At 40.0% G+C, this 20672-nt stretch overlaps 1 protein-coding gene across 5 annotated transcripts in view; it reads right to left on the bottom strand.

Annotated features, from left to right (window-relative positions):
- TMCO4 (transmembrane and coiled-coil domains 4) overlaps window positions 1–20672 on the bottom strand; it is a 112004-nt gene that overhangs the window by 32824 nt on the left and 58508 nt on the right. For 2 of the 5 annotated variants that reach the window (XM_072609116.1, XM_072609117.1), the window contains one exon: window positions 20340–20424. In XM_072609116.1, the coding sequence (XP_072465217.1) occupies window positions 20340–20424 (85 nt within the window). Of the gene's footprint in view, window positions 1–14292; window positions 14457–20339; window positions 20425–20672 lie in introns of those variants that run through there. The other 3 variants (XM_072609119.1, XM_072609120.1, XM_072609118.1) reach the window with 3 other exon arrangements.

A 20672-nucleotide genomic window follows, 5' to 3' on the forward strand; every position in this document is an offset into this window, starting at 1 on the left:
CCACAGCTTCTGATCCTGAGCCTTTGGGAGGTTTAATGGAACCCTGGTGACCAGTGTTCTGGATTGATAAGAGTTGAGAAAAGGGGCCAAATAACAGCTTCCTGGAGATTGGAATCTAGTGACTCATTATCCATTCCCTGAGCCTCAATTATTTCATCTATAAATGGAGTCAAACTCAGCAAAATTAAAAAAAAAATTAACAATTCAATTTTATGTTCAAGTCTGCATTCTTTCCCTCCCACCTCTTCCTCCTCCACTGAGAAGAAAAGCAAAACCTGTTAGAAAATCAGATGAATTCCTCCATTGACCAGGTTCCAATACATATATATGTATGTATGTATATATGTATATATACATACATACATATATATTTGTTTTCAGAATCCTCCCCACTCTGTCTAGAGATGGGCAGATGGTCCATCATGAATCCTCTGCAATTGTGTTTGTTCATCAAGTTAATCAGAATTTCTAAGGCTTTCAAAGTTGCTCCAATAAACATTTATCGAGCACCTGTTGTATATAGCTCTGGGCTCAGCACAGGGGGATTGTGGAAGTTTAGGCCTTCACTCCCTGTGACCTCTTAATGGTTCAGGAGGAGAATATTAATCTGTTGTTGTTATTCAATTGTGTCTTGGTAAAGATACTGGAGTGGTTTGCCATTCTCTTCTCTAGCTCATTTTACAGATGAGGAAACTGGGGCAAACAGGGTAAAGTGGCTTGTCCAGAAGAGTCTTCCTGATTCCAAACCCTATGCCCTATGGCGCTTGACTGAATTTCCACCACCATGTGAGGGAATATACCCTTCTGACTAGGTGCTCCACTATTAGCAGATACAGAAGAGGGAAGTGCTGAACATAATAAATATTAAACATGAGCATCTTTGCTAATGATAATGAGTGATAATACCAGCCAGCATTTCTATAATGCCATAAGGTTTGCAAAGCGCTTTGTATACATGGCTCTTGGGGCTTTGGATTCTTAAACTGTAAAATACAGAGGTTGGGCCAGATGGTCTCTAGGGGCTTTTCTGTTTCTAGAACTATGGTTCTATGATCCCTATCACTGGGGGGAGCAAAGGCAAGGGCAAAGGCAAGGACAACACCTGTAAGGGATGCTGTGGACAGTGGGTAGGAGGTTACATGAAATACCCTCTCTAAGCAAGGATACTAGGATGTCTTTGTTCTTCCAGTGAGGAAGGCCCATGGAGACACTTGCTCTGCCTTCTTTTGAATCATCCAGCCTAGGTATTTTTTAATGACAGTGTGAACCGAGCTCCCTTCCAGATGACTTCCTAAATGGGGAAACCATGTCTATGCAAATTCATGGAGTAGAGAGGAAGAAAGCAATTTTAGTTTTTAGAAGCCTAGGGCAATCTGTGAATACTGCAAGACAGTTCACTGCAGCAGCTGACTTGGAGAAGGTCAAGAAACACTTTGGATCATGGGTTCTAAAGGTGACATGTCCTTGGAGATCATCTCCTCCAACCCTCTCCTTTTACAGAAGAAATGGAAGCCCAGAATGGAGAATTCATTTGTTCTTAGTCACAGTGACAGGATCAGAATTCAAACCCAGGTCTCTTGACTCCAAATCCAGCACTTTTTTAACCCTCTCATATTCCTTTGTTCTAGGAAGGAGCCCAAGGCTTCCTTATTAGAGGTTTATTTTCTTTCCTCAAATTCTGTGTCTTTATTTTTTGTTCAAGGGTCTAAATATTTAGCAGGAATTTCAGTTGTCTCAAGCTTGGCTTTTAGCAGGAGGGATCTATATAGACTGAACTGCTTCAGATGTGTTGCCTCCAGTTAATATTCTAGTCACTCAGTCTGGACATCTCATTAGGCAGAACCTTAGCTGGCTGTTAGGTTTGATAGGTGAATATCATCCCGGGTGGGGGAGGTGGAAAGCAGAGATTCATTTTATATTTTTTTAATGTATATGCTATTATCTCTATTAGAATATAGGTTTCTTGACTGCAGGAACTATTTCTGCTCAGAATTTGAATCACCAGTACTCAGCACAGTGTCTGATGCATAGTAAGTGCTTCATAAATGTCTGCTGCTTGCTTACTGGCTTACAGTTGAGAAAACTGAGGCATAGGGGGATTAGGTGACTTGCCCAAAGTTACACAGGTAGTAAGTGTCAGAAAGCGGTATTTGAACTCAGGTCCTTTGACTTCAGAACCAGTATTCTTTCCGTTGTACCATGCTATCTCGATGATAGATGTACCTGAAAAGGCTGTCATGTGAAAGGGGGATTAGATTTGTTCTGTTTGACCCCTGAGGTTAGAAATAGGAGAAATGTATAGAAGTGGCAAAGAGGCAAACTTAGACATTTATGGTGGCCAGCAGCTTGGGATCAGTGACAATTCCATGAGTGCAGGGGACACTCACACTGGTGAGAGTATGGTAATAAGAGAAATGCAAATCAAAACAACCCTGGGTTTTCACCTCACATCCAGACAAAAGATGGGACTAGGCAATGTTTGAGGGGCTGTGGGGTGATATGCACACTGGTGCATTGTTGGTGGAGCTATCAAATGGTACAACCATTTTGGAGAACAATTTGGAATTAGGCAAAATAAAGTGACTAATATGTCCATGTTCTTTGACCCAGAGATTCCATTATTGAACTAAGATCCTAAGGAGGTCATAAATAAAAAAAAAGTCCTCAGATACACCAAAATATCCATCGCAGAATTTTTGTGATAGTAAAGAATTTTGTGGTAGTGAAGTAGTTTCTCATGACTGGGGAATCAGTACATAAGCTATAGTTATGGTACATGAATGTAATGGAAAATTAATATCATAAGAAATGATGAATATAATGAATACAGAGAAGCTTGGAAAGATCTCAATCCAAAGTAAATGTTGAAAAATTAGAAAAAAACAAGCATGGCTCAAAAGAAGGGAGATGAGAAGACATTTTTATCCCTCCCCTTTGAAGAGGCAGGAGGTCTACAATACACATTGCACATATTTTCAGTCTTTTTCAATATATTAATCAGTTATTTTAAATCTGTTGATTTTTTTCCTCTTTTTTTTCTTTTGTCTTCAAAAATACTATTTGTCATCAGGTATAGCTTTTAGGGATGGAAAGAGGACAGGATACTAGGGAAACAGAAGACATCAATACAAACTTATTTAAAAACAAGGAATAGTAACATAAAAAAGTAACTATGTATGGTTTTTATTACAAATTGAGCAACAGAGTAAGATTTCCACAGACTGGAGTAGTGGGTTGACTGTAACCAGATGAAATCTCATAGTGATAAATGTAAAGACCCATACTCAGGTTTAAAAAGTCAATAGCAAAAGAACAAGGCAAGAGAAACGTGACTAGGTATCAGTTCACGTGTAGCTTCCTATGAATCTACAGTGTGATTCAGCAACCAAAGATGTCAATCCAAGCTTAGGCTTTGTTAACAATGTGTAGTGCTTTCAACAAGGGAGAGAGGATGGGCATGCTGCCCTCTGCTTTGACCAGGCCATATCTGGCCTGTGTTCCACTTTGGGTACCATATTTTAAGAGGCAGAGGGATGAGCTACAGAGTGCTTGAAGGAGGGAGACTAGGAAGGAAGCTGTGCTGTAAGTGGATCAGCTGAAAGAACTCGGGGTATTAGAGTGAAGGAGTGGGAAGACATGCCTGGTGTCTTTTGATATCTGAAGGAGCTGTCGATCTGAGGGAGCTTTTGCTATCTGGGTAGTTGTTGAGGGTCCATGAATGGGAGATACAGAGAAGCAGTTTTTGGTTCAATGTAAGTAAGAGCTTGGTAATAATTTCAGTGGCCCAACAGATGGAAGAGGTTGACTTGTTAGACAATGAGCTCCTTATCACCTGAAATGTTCACGTATTTGACTGATGATGACCAGCTGGAGATGACCAAGAGGGGATGTCCACATGTGCAAGGTCAAGTATTCTAGGCTTCCTTATATACTAAGAGAGAAACTGACCGGACCACACTCACATAATGAGTGGAGATGATGGGGTCTGAGAGAGAAAGTTGAAAACTTTCACCTCAAGGGTTTTGAGTTGAAGTATCTCTAGTTGTCCAGATTTGAAACCTTGGAGTCAAACATAACTCTTTCTTTCATCTGCCATGGCCAACGGCAGCCAAAAATTGCCAGTCCGTTACTCTGCAATATCTCTTGCATTCCTCCCCTTCCCTCCATCTATGCAGCTACTACCTTCTCACCTCGATCTCCCTGCCTCTAGTCTCTTCTCACTCCAATCCATTCTTTACATAGGTATCAGATGAATATTCCCCAGACCAACTCCCTACTCAAAAATGGCTCCCTATTGCCTCTACGGCAAAATACAAAAATCCTCAGACTATCATTTAAAGCCCCTCCCCCACAGTTGGCTCTCAACTACCTTTTTGTTTTTCGTCTTAGTCCCTTTCTTTTTCCCTTTTTTGGTGATCCTTTTTATTTTTTTAAAATTATTACTTAATTTTTAGCTTTCAACATTCACTTTTATAAGATTTTGAGTTCTAAATTTTTATTAGTCACATACTCTCTGTGTTTAATATGATTGTACATGTATAACCTATAACAGATTGTTTGCCATCTTGGGGAGGGGGGAGAAAAGTTTGGAACTCATAATCCTATAAAGATGGATATTTAAAACTATCTTTACATGTAATTGAAAAAATAAAATTCTCTTTACTAAAGAAGAGAAAAGAAATCCTATCTTCTCCCTTTGTGATTATCCATGTTTGGAATTTACTTACTTCTCCCTTCCAACCTGGAGGATCCCTAGCTCCTTCTGAAACACATCTCAGATGCTACCTTCTACACAAGACCTTTCCTGTTCTCCCCTTCCCCCAGTTATTAGCATTTTCTCCCTCTTGATAGTACTTGATATTACTTCGCATGTATCTGACATTTAATTACTTGCATGCATGTTTGCAGTGATCCTGTACCTCCCCACTGTCCTCTGTGGGATGTTAAGTTCCAGTTCTTTGTAGAAGTATTCCATGTAGATGTTGAATACAGCATGTAGTGCCAGACATCAACACTAATGGAAGTTGGTTTTAAAAAATATGGGCCTTTGTTTCCAGGGGAATTATGGGGAGAGAATTAAAGGGACTTTTGCAATTTCCTGAAGGCAATCCAGTTAGCTCAGCTTCTCTTGTTCTATGTTGAGACCAACTCGCTGTCCATCCTTCTGCTCTCCTAGATACATACACACATAAATAGACTCACACACACATGAATCAATAAGTGTACAGGCTATCCATATCTATGTCTTAATTCAGGCAAGAGATGAGAGACTCCAACCTAGGACCAATGAGGAGCTTAGAGGATAAGCGGAATAAAAGACATCCTTAGGGAAATGCATGGCAGCCTCAGGCATTTAGTAGCTAAGGGACCCTGAGCAAGTATCACTGGGGGGCAGGGTAGGTTAAGAAGATCTGAAAGGTAGACAGGTTATAAAGGGCTCTGAATGGCAAACAGAAGATTCTGCCCTGGAGTGACAAGGAAGATAAGTCTTCCACCATCTCCTGTGATTCCTGTCTACAGCTTTCTTCATACATGTTTGTTTGCATGTGTCTCCCTCATTAAACTGTAAGCTCCTCCAGGGCAGGGATTGTGTTTTGTCTCTTTATTGTATCTCCAGTGCTTAGCACAGTGCTGATACATAGGAGGTGCTTGATAAAGGTCTATTGATTGACTGCCACTACTCTAGTGCAGGCTGTCATCACATCATGTCTGAACTATTTTAATAGCCTTTTTCCATGTGGTAGCCCTTCAGATAATTAAAAGCAGTAATCATTTCTTTCCCTCCTCCAGTAAGTATGTCCTTGTCCTGACCAAATATCACTCCCCTCTACTTTCCTTTAACTTATCCTCATAGGATCATGGGGATGGGTGGGGGGGTAGGAGAGTTGGTGAGCAACATACCAATCCTCCTATCCTCATGGAAGTTAGGCAGATTTTTTCCATAAAATATGGAAATCATCCTTGAGACTTAGTTGGTTCAGAGGATGAAAGGCTCAGGCTATTGAGATCATTTCCTGGTAGCCTGAGTACAAAAAAGTAAGGAGATGCTTGCTACAGACAGTCTCTGATGGACCGAAATAGGAAACTGAGAGGCAGGGGATCTTTACTTGGCTGAATCAACTTAGGGGGTCTTCAATGCCGATCTTTCTCCTGCAATGCCTAAGTAAATCTCCTTTTGCTATCTATTCAGAGACCTGTGAGGATCTCATTTTGTTCTGATATCAAACATAAACCACCCGGGGCCTTGCCTTAGTCAGCTAAAGCCCAGAGTGGGGGGCTTCTGATTCCCATTTCATTCTGTTTGATCCCTAAATTGTCATCATTCATTTAAAAATGCATTTTGATAAGAAAGGTTTTGGTGATATTATGAAATTATACAGGAGCCTGTCAGAAGGTAGCCATAACTCTGAGGGTCAGTGGGGCCCATGTTATAGAAAGTAAATACTTTCCAGTTCCCATCTGCAAGACAGCTTTTTTCTATTTGCAGAAACCAACAGGACTTCATTCAATTATTCTCCAAGAAAGAAAATGGAACATCGGAAATGCAAAGTGGTTTTGGGGGCTATCTGAAGAGAGATCTATGAGCCCACCTGGAGTCATTTAGGAAGCCCACCAGGAGGACTGAATTAAAATTATGCACTTTCAAATGGATCAAGGATGTTATTTATCCATGCTGAGAGGAAGCTGTGGGCTCACATCCCTGCTGATGCAGTCATGGCCAGATGTGACTGCAGCTGGCTCTGATCAATGGGAAGGCACAGAAATCCCCAGGCACCCCTATCTCAGCAGAAGGGAGCCTTCCTCAAAGGTTTCTGAGATCAAGGGCAAAGATGGAGGTGGAAGCAGTGGGGGGTATGAATGAAGACATAGCTCACTACCCACTTTAGAAAGGGGAAGTTATTACATCAGGCCAAGCCAGAGAAAAGGCTAGTGAGTAGATGGAAGGAAACTTGCATTTTACGACTCAGTTCATCTCACTTGGGATTCATACTTTTGAGGACGGCTGGATGACTGATACCAGAAAAGCCCAGACAACATTCTAGCCATGGGTTTTCCCCCATTTTGGAAGTTCAGCAAAGTACTGACACAGCATTCTCATGATGCCTAGAACTCTGGACCCCAAATTGTTCTGTGCTGCCAAATGATTCACGTTCATCCCCTAATATGTGTTATAAACCTCTTGTTTCTGAGACAGTTCAGTAAAGTGGATGGTGCAGGAAAGGCACCTGACTTTGAGACCTGGCTGTGCCACCAGCTAGGTGTGTGCATGTTTGTGGGCAAGCTTGAACCTCAGTTTCTGTGTCTCTAAAACAGAGATATATAAAACCTGCACAACAATTTCTCAAGGACAATGTGAGAATGTTTTTTTCAGTAAACTCTAAATGCTTCAGAAACATGACCTATGAAGAGTGTATTTCCTCTTTTTTCTAATAATGAAAGCCATACAACTGTGGAAACAATCCATTTTCCACAAACCTTCCAAAATGGTTTTCTTAAAGGGTACATTTAGCCATGTCATTCCCCTGCTCAATAAACTCTGGTGGCTCCCTATTATCTTTAGCATAAACTATCGATAACTTTGTTTGGGTTCTAAGGCGCTTCATGACCTGCCCCTACCTATCTTTCCAGATTTGTTGAGCTTTAGTAGCTCAAAACTGAATTGAGACTTGTGGTACATCCTGCATATTACTCCCCTTTCTGTCCACTGTGGTTCAGCTAGACTGGTCTTCTCTCTTTGTTCCTCAAAGAAGGTGCTCTAACTGCACCTGGGCCTACTTCTCTTCCCCTCTCTACAGTCTCACCTGGTGATTGCATCAGCTCACAAGAATTCAAATTATCATCTCTGTGTAGGTGATTACCAGATTTTTATACATACACCTATGTCTAGATATGTATATATATATGCATATATATGTGTTTGTATATATACACATATAAAAGCTCTCTCTAAAATCTATGATAATACAATATAATGTGACATGATAATATATATGTGTATAGGTTATACACACATCTATCTATCTATCTATCTATCTATCTATCTATCTATCTATCTATCTATCTATCTATCTATCTATCTATCTATCTATCTATCTGAAATATCCAGCCCTAACTTCTCTCCTGACTCCTTTTTCCTCCTACCTGCCAGACCACCCCTTCCTCAGTCTCCTTTGCTGTATCCTCATCCATGACACACCCAATAACTTTGGGTGTCCCCAAACCCAAATCACTCTGGCTCTCACTGATTGGTCCACAATAGGTTCCAATCCAAGCCTCACTTCCTCATTGTTTGGGTTCTGATGACTCAGGGTGAGTATAAATGGTAATTGTTTCTGTTTTGGCCAGAAATGGAGTCTTCCCCTCCCAGAGTGAATTTTTTTTACTAGATAAAAGGGGCCTTTTTTTGCCTCATTTCTTACCTAGCTTTAATCACTGAATGGGCATTGCCTCAGTCAAATTGAACCCTATTGAAACCTTAGCTTAAAAAGGTCAAGGTCTCTCACTGCATCCAGGGCCATCTCCAATCATCCTGATCCACTTCTGGCCACTGGACCCAATTGTCTGTGGAGGAGAAAGTGAGGCTAGTGACTGCACAGGCCTGACTCACTTAAATCCAGTTCACTTAAAGTGATGGCATCATCTTCCTGATGTCCTAGTTCTCTTTGAGAACAAAGGACAAACAACAGACTTGGGCCCTCTTTTATTTTTATAAATAAATTTTTACTTCACTCTCTCATCACTCATTGCCTCTTAGACACTTGTTCCTGAGACACCTTCAATTCCATTCGGTATCATTTCCCCAAACCCTTCCCTCATCCACCTCTCTTTTACTGAAAAAGGGACCACAGTCACCCAGGCTCAGAACTCTTATACATACATCTCATATATGCCTCCTGCTCTCCTCTGACACAGACTACTCTGGGACAGCCCTCATCAGTTCACACCTGGATGACTTTGATAGCCTGCTGGCTGATCTTCCTACATCAAAACCTCTCTCCACTCCATCCGGCCTCCTCAGTTGTCAAAATGATTGTCTTAAGGTGATCTGACCAAGTCTCCCATACACATACACACACACACACACACACACACACACACACACACACACACACACACACACACACACTGTCACCTCCAGGGTAAAATCCTTTGTTTGGCATTCAAAACCCTTTATAATCTGGCTACCTTTCCAATCCTCTTAGCCACGCAGCGACACTGACCTCCTGGCTGTTCTTGAATAAGACTCTCCATCTTGTGACTCCAACATTTTGATGGGTGTCCCCCAGGCTTGAAACCCTCTCCTTCTTGGTTTCCCTGACTTCTTTCAAGTCTCACCTAAAGTCCCACCTACAAGAAGTTTTTCCTGTGTCCTCCTTAGTCTTAGTGCCCTCCCTCTGAGATGACCTCCAATTTACCCTGTCTATATCTTGTTTGTACATAATTCTTTACCTGTTGTTCCCTCCTTCCCCCCATTAGACTGGGAGCTCCTTGAGAGCAGGGACTGTCTTATGTCTTGCTTTGTATCCCCAGTGCCTGCTACATAGTAGGCAGTTAATTAATGCTAGGTGATTGATTGATTTTGTCTATCTCCTCTTTACTCAAAGCCACAACTCTGGCCCAGGCTCTCACCACCTCCCACCTGGCCTCTTATCTTCTTCTGGTTGGTCTCCCTGCCTCCCATCCCTCCCCTCTCCAGCCTAGCCTCCACTTGACAGCCAAAGTGATTCTCCTAAAAGCCCAGGTCTGGCCATGTTACTCCTCTGTTCAATAACATGGAGTGGCTCCCTGTCCAGGCTCATAAAATCCTCTGCTGGCGTTGAAAGCCTTCCTGTCTCTCCAGCCTTTTCACATTTGGCCCCCCACCATATAGTCTGGGATAAAGCAACACTGACCTCGTTGTTGCTTGAATACACCACCCATCGCCTGACTCTGTGATGTATCCCTGGCTACCTGGCACACTGTTCCTCCCTACCCCTACTGCCTAACTTCCTTAAAGACTCAACCAGATGGCCACTTTCTGCAAGAGGTATTTCCTGATCTTGTGCCTCCCTCTCATCCCAACCTAGTCCTCTAGCACCTTCCCTTTGAGATGACCTTCACTCTACTCCTCCAACAAGTACATATCTCATATGAACAATTATTTACATGATGTCTCCCTAATTAGACTGTGAGATCCTTGAGAGCAGGGACCATGTTTTTCCTTTCTTTATATCCTCAGCACTCAACACAGTAGGTCCTTAATATATGCTTGTTGACTACTGACTTCTCCACTCCTTTTCACTGGTCATCCTCCATGCCTGGAATGCCCTCTCTGTTCATTTTACCTCCTTCTAAATGGATTTCAAGCACCACTTTCTACATGAAACCTTTCCTGATACTTCCCCCTCACCACCCCTGCCATTTGCTAGGGCTTTCCTCTTCTTAACTACCATGTATTACATGTATGTGTTAGTATGTATGCAGATATATAAACATACATACATATACAAAATACATCTCTCTCTACATACACATATGTAGAGAGACAGATGGATAGATGGATGGATGGACAGAGAGAGACAGAGATGGATGAGTAGATAGATAAAGGTACATAGACAGATGCTTTCTCTTCTTATGGAATGTAAATTTCTTGAGAGTAGACTGTATTCCTAGGGTCTCTGTATCCCTAGTGTCTAGCACAGTACTTGGCACATAGTAAGCACTTAAGAGATGAGTGTTTATTGACTGACTGATGGGCTGCCTCAGCAGGCATTTATTTCCATGAATCCCCAATAATAAGCATTGTTCTGTGGAAAGTTTGTCATTTACAGCTAACATTCTGTAAAGCCAAGTGTATAAGGCTTAGAATTATCTCTGCAGGGGAACAAAGGCTTCAGAGGTGTAATGGCTCAATGAGTAACATGCAATTTATATTAATTTCCTATAATGGTTAGAATTAAGACTTGGCTCTCTTAGTAAAACAACAGCACAGAAGGTCACAAAGAAACTGGCTGGTGGTTTCTACCTAGCTTGTGGAGAGAGGACTGAATGACTGTGAAAACAGCAGACAGCATTTCAGGAATGTATTTCATTAGCTCCTTTAAAGGGATGGCTTGTGGGGCTGTGTAGAGAGGTTTCAGAGAGTGTTCATTAAAAAAAAAAAAGAAAGACAAGCTACCAGATCTCAAATTGTATTATAAAGCAGCAATTATCTAAATCACTTGGTAATGGCTAAGAAACAGAAGGGTAGACAAGTGGAATAAGCTAGGTAATCAAGACACAGCGGACAATGAATACATAATAATGTATTCATGAATGATAAACCCAAGGACTCCAGCTTCTGGGCTAAGAACTCACTGTTCAACAAAACTTGCTGGGAAAACTGGATAAAAGTATGGTGGAAACTAGGCATAGACCAATGTCTGACACCAAACACAAGAATAAAATCCAAATGAGTACATGATCAAGGTATAAAGATTGATACTATGGACAAATTGGTGGAGCAAGGAATAGTGTATTTATCAGCTTTATGGAGAAGGGAAGAATTTTTGACTAAAGAAGAGATAGAAAACATTATGAAGTACAAGATGGATAATTTTGATTACATTAAACTGAAAAATTTTTGCACAAACAAACCCAATGCAAACAAAATTCGGAAGGATGTAGAAAACTGGGAAAGAATTTTTACAGCTAATGTTGGTGATAAAGGCCTCATTTCTAGAATATATAGAGAACTGAGTCAAATGTACAAAAATACAAATCATTCTCCAACTGATAAATGGCCAGAGGATATGAAAAGGCAATTTTCAGAGGAAGAAATTAAAGATATCTATAGTCATATGAAAAAATGCTCTAAATCACTTTTGATTAGAGAGATGCAAATCAAAAGAACTCTGAGGTACCTCATCACACCTATCAGATTGGCAAACATAACAAAACAGGAATATGATAAATGTTGGAGAGGATGTGGGAGAGTTGGAACACAGAGCTGTGACCTGATCTAACCATTCTGGAGAGCAATCTGGAACTATGCCTAAAGGGCTACAAAAATATGCATACCCTTTGACCCCGTAATAGTGCTTCTGGGACTGTATTCCTAAGATACATGTACAAAAATATTTATTGCAGCACTCTTTGTGGTGGCCAAGGAAATCAAGGGGATGCCCATCAATTGGGGAATGATGGAATAAATTATGGTATACGAATGTAATGGAATACTATTGTGCTATAAGAAATGATGAACAGGAAAACTTCAGAGAGGCCTGGCAAGACTTATATGATTTGATGCTGAGTAAAAGGAGCAGAACTAGGAGAACTTTGTGCACAGCAATGACCACAGTGTGCGAGAGCTTCTTCTGGTAGACTTAGAACTTCATTGCAATGCAAAGACTTAAAAAAAATTCCCAATGGTCTTCTAAGGCAAAATGCCTTCCACATCCACAGAAAGAACTACGGAATTCAATCACAGAATGTAGCAGAATGTAGCATTTTTTGTGTATGTGTGTGTGTATTGCATTTTGGTTTGTTAGATGATTTCTCCCACTCATTTTAATGCTTCAACACAGCATGACTATAGTGAAAATGTATTTAATAGGAATGTACGTGTAGAACCTATACAAAATTGTATGCCATCTCAGGGAGAGAGGGGGGAGGTAGGGAAAAATATCTAAATTATATGGTAGTGATTGTAGAACACTGAAAATAAATAAAATTAATTAATTTTTAAAAAAGACAAACTGATAACAAATACATGGAAGAATGATCCAAATCATTAATAATAAGAGAAATGTAGATTCAAATAATCTTGGGGTTTCATTTGGCATCCAGAAAATTGACAAAGATGACAAAAAGATGGAAAGAGTGAACGTTTGAGGGGTTATGGGAAGGCACACTGGTTCAGCATTGGTGGAACCATGAATCAGTACAAACATTTTGTAAAACAATTTGGAATTATACAGATAAAGTGACTAAAATATCCATAGTCTTTGACCTTGAGATTTCATTAATGGACTTATTCCCAGGGTGTGCTGGCAAATGATTTACAACTGGCTCCCTCATAAGGTATGATAAGCTTCTAAATTTAATCTGCATCATTGTTTTCCCACCATTTTCTTAATCTGTCACAATCATCAAAACAATAAATTAAACCCTGATTTGTAGCATTTTCTGATTTCCTAGGTGCAAAAGTTCACACTGAAAATTTAACAATTGGCTAGTGAGGTGACATGAGCTGGTTCTAGCACATCCTTGCTTATGACCCAAAGACATTCACAGGAAGAAAATACTCATCTGTGTTAAAATATGTACAGCAGTAATGTTTGTGATAGCAAAATTTTTGTGATATTTGTTTTGGGGAAACAAAGTAGATGTCCATCGACTGGAGAATAGCTAATTGTGGTACATGAATGCCGAGGAGTATTTGCTGTTGTTTTTCAGATGTTTCAGTCAAGTTTGACTCTTTGTAACCCTATTTGGGGTTTTCTTGACAAAGATACTGGAGTGCTTTGTCGTTTTCTTTTCCCAGTTCATTTTACAGATGAGGAAACTGAGGCAAACAGGGATTAAGTGACTTGCCCAGGGTCACACAGATAGTGTCTGATGTGGAATCTGAATTCAGGTTTTCCTGACTCCAAGCCCAGTACTCTACCCATTGCACCACTCAATGGCCAAAATGGAATATTACTGTGCTATAAGAAATGTATAGGATCAGGTGATAAATACAGAGAAGCATAGGAAGATCTATAAACAGAATCAAGAAGACAACATACAAAACGGCTACAACAATGTAAAGGAAAAGAACAGCCACACACAAAATCAGAGTAAATGTTACAAAATGAGAAAGAATAAGTATGACTCAAGAGAAGAGATATGAGAAGGCATCCCCAACCCCATTGTCTTTGAAAAGGTGGGAGGTCCACAAGTGCTACACACTGTACAAATTTTCAGACTTTTTTCAGTGTATCAATCAGTTATGTTGTTTTTCTTCTTTTATTTCATTTATTTATTCATTCTTTCTTTTAATCTTAAAAAATACTATTTGTTAGATGGGATGGTTCTTTGGGATGGTTTTGGATACTGACTGGAGGAAACTGGGGTGATGTTAAAAAAAATGACATCAATAAAAACTTTTTAAACAAAACCCCAATGTGAAAAGTGGCCATCATTTTATCAAGTAAGGAGTATCAGGAGATCACTGTTCATAGACCAAGAATCGGAAGAGATCTTAGAGGTCATCTAGCCCAGTCTCCTTATTTTAGACAGAAGGAAACTGAGGACCTAAGAGGCTAAGCAATTTGTCCCCTCCTATAGCAATGATGTCAAATTCCAATAGAAAAGAATACCCATGGGCCACCACAAATTAACGCTATCTACATCATATTGTATTTTTATTTATTTTGTCAAACATTTCCCAATGACATTTTCATTTGGTTCTGGCCCCCATGAAGCTCCACTGGTATGAGTTTGACCCCTCTGATCTAGAAGGAAATAACAGAGATAAGATTTATACTTAGGCCTTCTGATCCTCAAACCAGAGCTTTTTTCACTGTACCACATTCTTCCTTAGATGATGCCCCCAACTATTCTGGCAGGACGCATTTTTAGGGAACTAAAAATACAGCATAGTGTTGAGGACAGACAGCTGATTTCAGAGTCCAAGTCCTAGGTTCAAGTTCTGATTCTGACATATCCTGGGCAAATCACTTAACCTCTCAATGCTTCTCTCTAATCAATTAACTAACTAGCATTTATTTAGTGCCAGGCACTAGAAAAATGAAATTCAAATGGGGGAGACATCCTCTATATATGCAGATATATTCAAAATACATTAAAAGTTGAGACAACTTGGGAGGAAAGTACTTGCAGCAGAGAGGTCCAGAAAGTTTCTATCCAGTGAAAGAAGTGATAAATAGGAGTACATATAGAATGATTTTACACATACAAACACATACGTGTGTGTGTGTCTAATGGTAGCCATCTCTAGGGGTCACCAGGATGAAGATCCAGCAGAGAAGACAGAGAAGGAGTGGTTAGAGAGGTCGGAGGGAAAAGATTATTAAACTATAGAGGAGCTATTATTCTGCATTAGCAGAGGGAATTTCCTCATGTGGGAGTTCTATACACCAGTGAAATCACAGGATTAGAGAAAAAAATGCAGGATGGTCAGATGGCTGATGGAATAGACAGAGTTTTGGATATGTCCTTAGGAGGTCTGGGTTCTTATTCTCTACTTCTACCACTAGCTAGATGTGTGACCTTGGCTAACTAGTTCTCCCTCTCTAGACTGCCATTTCTTCCTCTGTAAAATATAATATCGAGCAGCTAGGTGGCGCCATGGTACACAGAACACTGGGTTTGGAATCTGGAAGACTCATCTTCCTGAGTTCAAATCTGAACTCAGACACTTAGTAGCTATGTGACCCTGGGCAAGTCACTTAATCCTCTTAAGCTCAGTTTCCTCATCTGTAAAAGTAAACTGGAGAAGGAAATGGTAAACCACTTCAGTTTCTTTGCCAAGAAAATTTCAAACAGGCTCACAGAGAGGTGGACCAGACTGAAAAACAACTTAAAAACAACAAAAAACCCCCAATAATAATACTTGCATATATATAATATAATATAACAATATAATGTAATGTAATAATATAATAATACACTACTATACTAGAGTGTGTACATGATTGAGTGGTTGGCACCAAATCTGGTCTGGCACATAGTGCTAATAAATGCTAGATGACTGACTATATGATCAATTCAAAACTTTCCTTATCTCCTTATCTTTCTTCTCTCTTCTGACTCTTCTTCCTATTTTCCCTGTTTCTGTCAAGGATACTACATCCTTTCAGTCATTCAGGTTCATAATCTTAGGGTTGCCAGACCCTTCCTTCTGCTCCCATGTCTTGTACCCATCCAATCAGTCACCAAATTCTATTGATTTTACTGTCAGGGGACCTTGTACCCCTTGATTTGTTTTTACTTAAATGGCCACAGTGCCCCTCATCTTGACTCCTGTAATAGTTGCCTAATTAACCTTCCTGCCTCCAAAGAGCTGTCAGTCAGATATTTTTAAAGCACAGTTCCAACCAGATCATTCCCTAGCTCAAGAAGCTGATGTAGCTCCCGAATGCCCTGAGGAGTTAGGAATCGTAGGATGGTTCAGGCCCACATCAGTCTGGCACCCACAGGAAGAAGCAGGGAATAAAAAGAGCCAAGGTGCAAGAGTGAGTTTTGGAAAGATGAATTGGATTCAATGGTTAACTCTTCCAAGGAGCCCTCTGTCTGGTTCTCTGGTCCATTACTGGACCATTCATAGTCATAAGTCAAATTTCCTGATTGCTTCAGCCCTGGAGATTTTGTAATTTGAAAAAAACCTGATGTTGCCCTGGTCCAGGTACTTATTCTGTCCTCCCACATTAGGCCCAGGAAGACAGAGGCCTCTGTAAGCAGCTGATATATGAGGCTTCATCCTATTCCGCCATCTCCCCTTCAACACTATTCTGTGGCTTCCCCTTGCCCCTAGGATAAGAGACAGACTCTCCATCTTGGCATTTAAAGCCCTTCACCACTTGGTTCCCATTTACCATTCTGATCTTATTTCATATTCTGTCCCTTTAGACAGTCACCACCCCAGTCGAGCTGGACTGCTAGCTGTACCCAACAAACAATGTTTTCTTTCCCACCTTTGTGGAGGAGGTAGTACTTTTGCACTTCCACCTCTTAGATGACTTGGCTTCTTTTAGATACATGTCTAGTGCTGCCTCCTACAGGAGGCCTTTCTTGATGTCCCACTGCCACCCTTCTTTCCCTGCCCCAGGTGTGGAGGGACTGAAATCACTTTGAATGACCTTGTATCTACTCATCTTTAGGCATGTTGAAAACTCTGAGGAGAATATAAGGTCCTTGAGGGCAGGGACCATTTTAGTGTTGGTTTTTTTTATTAATCGTTTCAGTCGTGTCTGACTCTCCATGACCCCAATTGGGGTTTTCTTGGAAAAGATCTTGGAGTGGTTTACCATTTCTTTCTCCAGCTCATTTTACAAATGAGGAAACTGAGGCAAACAGGGTGAAGTGACTTGCCCAGGATCACACCACTAGTGAATGTATGGAGCCAGATTTGAACTCAGGGAAATGAGTCTTCCTGACTCCAGGCCTACTGTGCCATCTCGCTGTTCCCAAAAAGGCCCTGAATAAATGTGCTGTTGTTGGAATTGACTACAAAAATGATGCAAAGTCTTCCTGTCTTATTCCAGTTGCCAGAGAGTTTTCTTCCTCCTTTATGACCTGGCAGTGCAGTGAATTGTTAGCTTTGGAGTCAGAAATCACAGCTAATATTAACAGTTAGCACTTCCACAGCACTTCAAGGTTTGCAAAGCACTTTACAAATATCACCTCCTTTTACCCTCACAACAACCCTGAGAGGCAGGTGCTATTATTATCTTGATTTTATAAATGAAGAAATGGAGGCATACTCTTTCCCCTAGCTTTGTTTAATCTCTGGCATGTGTAATGAGAAGAGGATTGGACCTGGAGTCAGGGAAATCTAGGTTAAAATCCTACCTGTGACACTATACAGGACTCTGAACAAATCACTTAACCTCTGTCTGCTTCAGTTTCTTCATCTGTAAAATGGGTTTACTAATAGTACCTGCCTCCTCAGTTGTGAGGATCAAATTAGATATCTGTAAGGCATTTTGCAAACCTTAAGGTACCATAGAAATGTTATCTATTATCTCTCTAAGCCTCAGTTTCCTCATTTGTAAAATGGTGATATTATTAATTGAGTACTCATAGAGTTAATATGAACACTGAATGATATAATGTTCCCAAAGAATTTTACAAAGCTCAAAGTGCTCTATAAATGTGAGCTATTAATAGGTGACATTTATAATAATTAGGGGAACTGATACAAATATATCAGAATTAGAGCTTTTCTCTCAGAGATAAGTGGTTAAAAGGTAGGGAACAGGCAGTTTTCAAGAGAAGAAATCCATGTTATCAATAACCATATGGGGAAAATGCTATAAATCATTAATAACTAGAGCTCTTCTCTAATTATTCATTAAAATAACTGAAGCTTTACTTCACGCACCCATGAGATAGTAAACATGACAAAAAAAAGGAAAAGGAAAATTCCTAGGAGGGACTTTAGCTGTGAATTGATCTGGTATTCTGGAAAACAATTTGGAATTTTAATGTAAAAGTCACTCCCCTGTGCATACTCTTTTCCCAAAGATAGGAGGAAAGGACCTATATTTATAGAATTTTATAGCAGCCCTTTTTGCTGTAGCAAAGAATTGGAAACAAAGCTGGTGCCCATCAGTTGGGAGATGGCCAAACACATCATGGTATGTAGAGGTAAAGAAATGCTATTGTGCTGTAAGAAATCAGGAATGTGATAGATTTGGAGAAACCTGGGAAGAGTTGTATGAATGAATGTGGAGTGAAATGAGGAGAACAATTTATAGGATTACCATAATGCAAATACCACAAACTACCAGAAATACAACTTTGAAAGATTCTATGGCTTTGAGCAAGGCAATGATTCATCACGACTTCAGAAGACTGAGGATGAAACACTCTGCCCACATATTGGCAGGAAAGTGATGGACTAAAGGTGAAGAATGAGACATGCATTTTCAGATATGCATGGCTAAAAGTGTCATTTGCTTTGAATGATTCTAGTCATTTGTTATAAGGGAGGGCAGCTAAGTAGCTCAGTGTACACAGTATCAGACCTGGAATCAGGAAGACCTGAATTTGAATCCTGTCTTAGACGCTTACTAGCTATATGACCCTGGGCAAGTCACTTAACTCTTCTCGGCCTTAGTTTCCTTATCTGTAAAATGGCAATAATAATAGCACCTACCTTCCAGAATTGTTTTGAGGATAAAATGAGATAACACATGTAAATGGCTATTTAATAAATGCTTATCATTGGTTTATATTAATTATTACATTATTTGTTAAATGATGTAAATGGTAACTATTATTTTATTTGGATGGAGGTATGAATTAGTGAGATATGCAAGGAACGTGAAAAAGGTAAAAAGAACATCATAAAAATACGCAAAATAAAACAAAAAGATTTCTGAAGGGGACACAAGCAAAGCCCTTTTGTTATTTCTGTGCTAAATTTAATAAATACATTAAAAAACCTATGTAACCAAAGCTTATTGTTTCCTATACAATCCTCTCATTTTGTTTTTCTTCATATATTGAAATGCTTTTGTTGATTCATGATGGTTAAGTTCACAATGATAACAAATATTGTTTTAGGTGGTATATAACACGGGCAGCATTAGCTGCTGGTGGCGAATCCTTCAATATCAGTGTCATGCCAAAAGAAACCCCATGTTTGCATTCCCCAGGGTACCCCATGCCCTAAGACTAGGGTGGGACTCATAGCATAAATTCCAAAAGTGGGTCCATCTGTACTCCACGTGGACCATAGGCTGTAATTATTTACTTGCTCCAACATTCATATGTCATGTTAGATGCTCATCACTGAGCAATATTTCCAGGTGATAGGAACTTGAGTTCAATCATCAGAGCTCAGATACAAGACTCTCAGTCCAATCTCTAAGGCATCATGGTTCAGATTCCTTTTTGGTTATACTCTGTAGCCTGGTTCTAGAGTAACAAAGAAACTGACTGTGGACTATACGTGGACACCAAGGGGAAACAGAGGCATGCCACATAAGCACATGGCTGTGTTCCCAAGGTGATCAGTAGCCAGAGTCATCTTGAACAAACAGAAAATAATGGAAAGACCACATTAAACCACCACAATGGCTGCTACAAGTTTCTTGAAAAGATACCAACTATTCGAACACTGCCAATGTCACAAAAGAAGGACTAGTTTGACAAGTGTACATCAGCACTTCACACATAACAAATCTAGTTTCAAGACCTATTCTTTTGTGACTTGGATACACATGGGGCTTTAGAATCTCACCTTTGATCCATAGCCCCATTGTGTTCCTTCACCCCAATTTATAATATCATAAGAGTCACAATTCACACCCTCTACAACTTTGGGAGAGAATGTGAAGTTATAATTCTACCCAATGAGATTTGGTACCTCCAAATCTACTCAGAAGAGTTCTGCCCTTATCAAATTCCATCTGAAGCCCCAGCTTTCAAGAACTGGAGATGCCACTCCAAAATTCCAACTCAAACTGGTGTGGCAACTTGGTATGTATGCTGAAAGGTTGCCAGCCTTACTATAAGTAAAAGAGCCTCACCTTCTTTTTCCTCCTCTGTGGGTTCTGTTGTGTCAGCAAAGAAAAGAGCCCTTTTCTGGATTGTTTTGGGGATGTTTTCAGTTATCATCCACTTGCATTCAACTGAATGAGACTCACCTTTCTCCTGAGCCATCTCTTGCAAACAGAAGTAAATGACTCTTGCTCCCAGGCTGAAGCCAATCAAAGTGACAGGTCGTCTACCCTTAGAAGGAAGAAACAAAGATCATAGATTAGAATATAATCAAAGAATGTTAGATGTGAGAGAGAATTTAGAATGTAGACTTTTGAATCTTGAAGAGACTTTAGAACATAGAAATCATAGTTAGAAAGAACCACTTAGAACAATAAATGTTGGATCTGGAAGATAATTTAGAACACAATGTCTGAGCTGGAAGGGTCCTTAGAATACAGAATATTACTCCCCACCTACCTTTTAAACCACATTTTCAT

This window comes from Notamacropus eugenii, chromosome 5 (assembly GCF_028372415.1).
Source record: "Notamacropus eugenii isolate mMacEug1 chromosome 5, mMacEug1.pri_v2, whole genome shotgun sequence".
NCBI classification, from domain to species: domain Eukaryota; kingdom Metazoa; phylum Chordata; class Mammalia; order Diprotodontia; family Macropodidae; genus Notamacropus; species Notamacropus eugenii.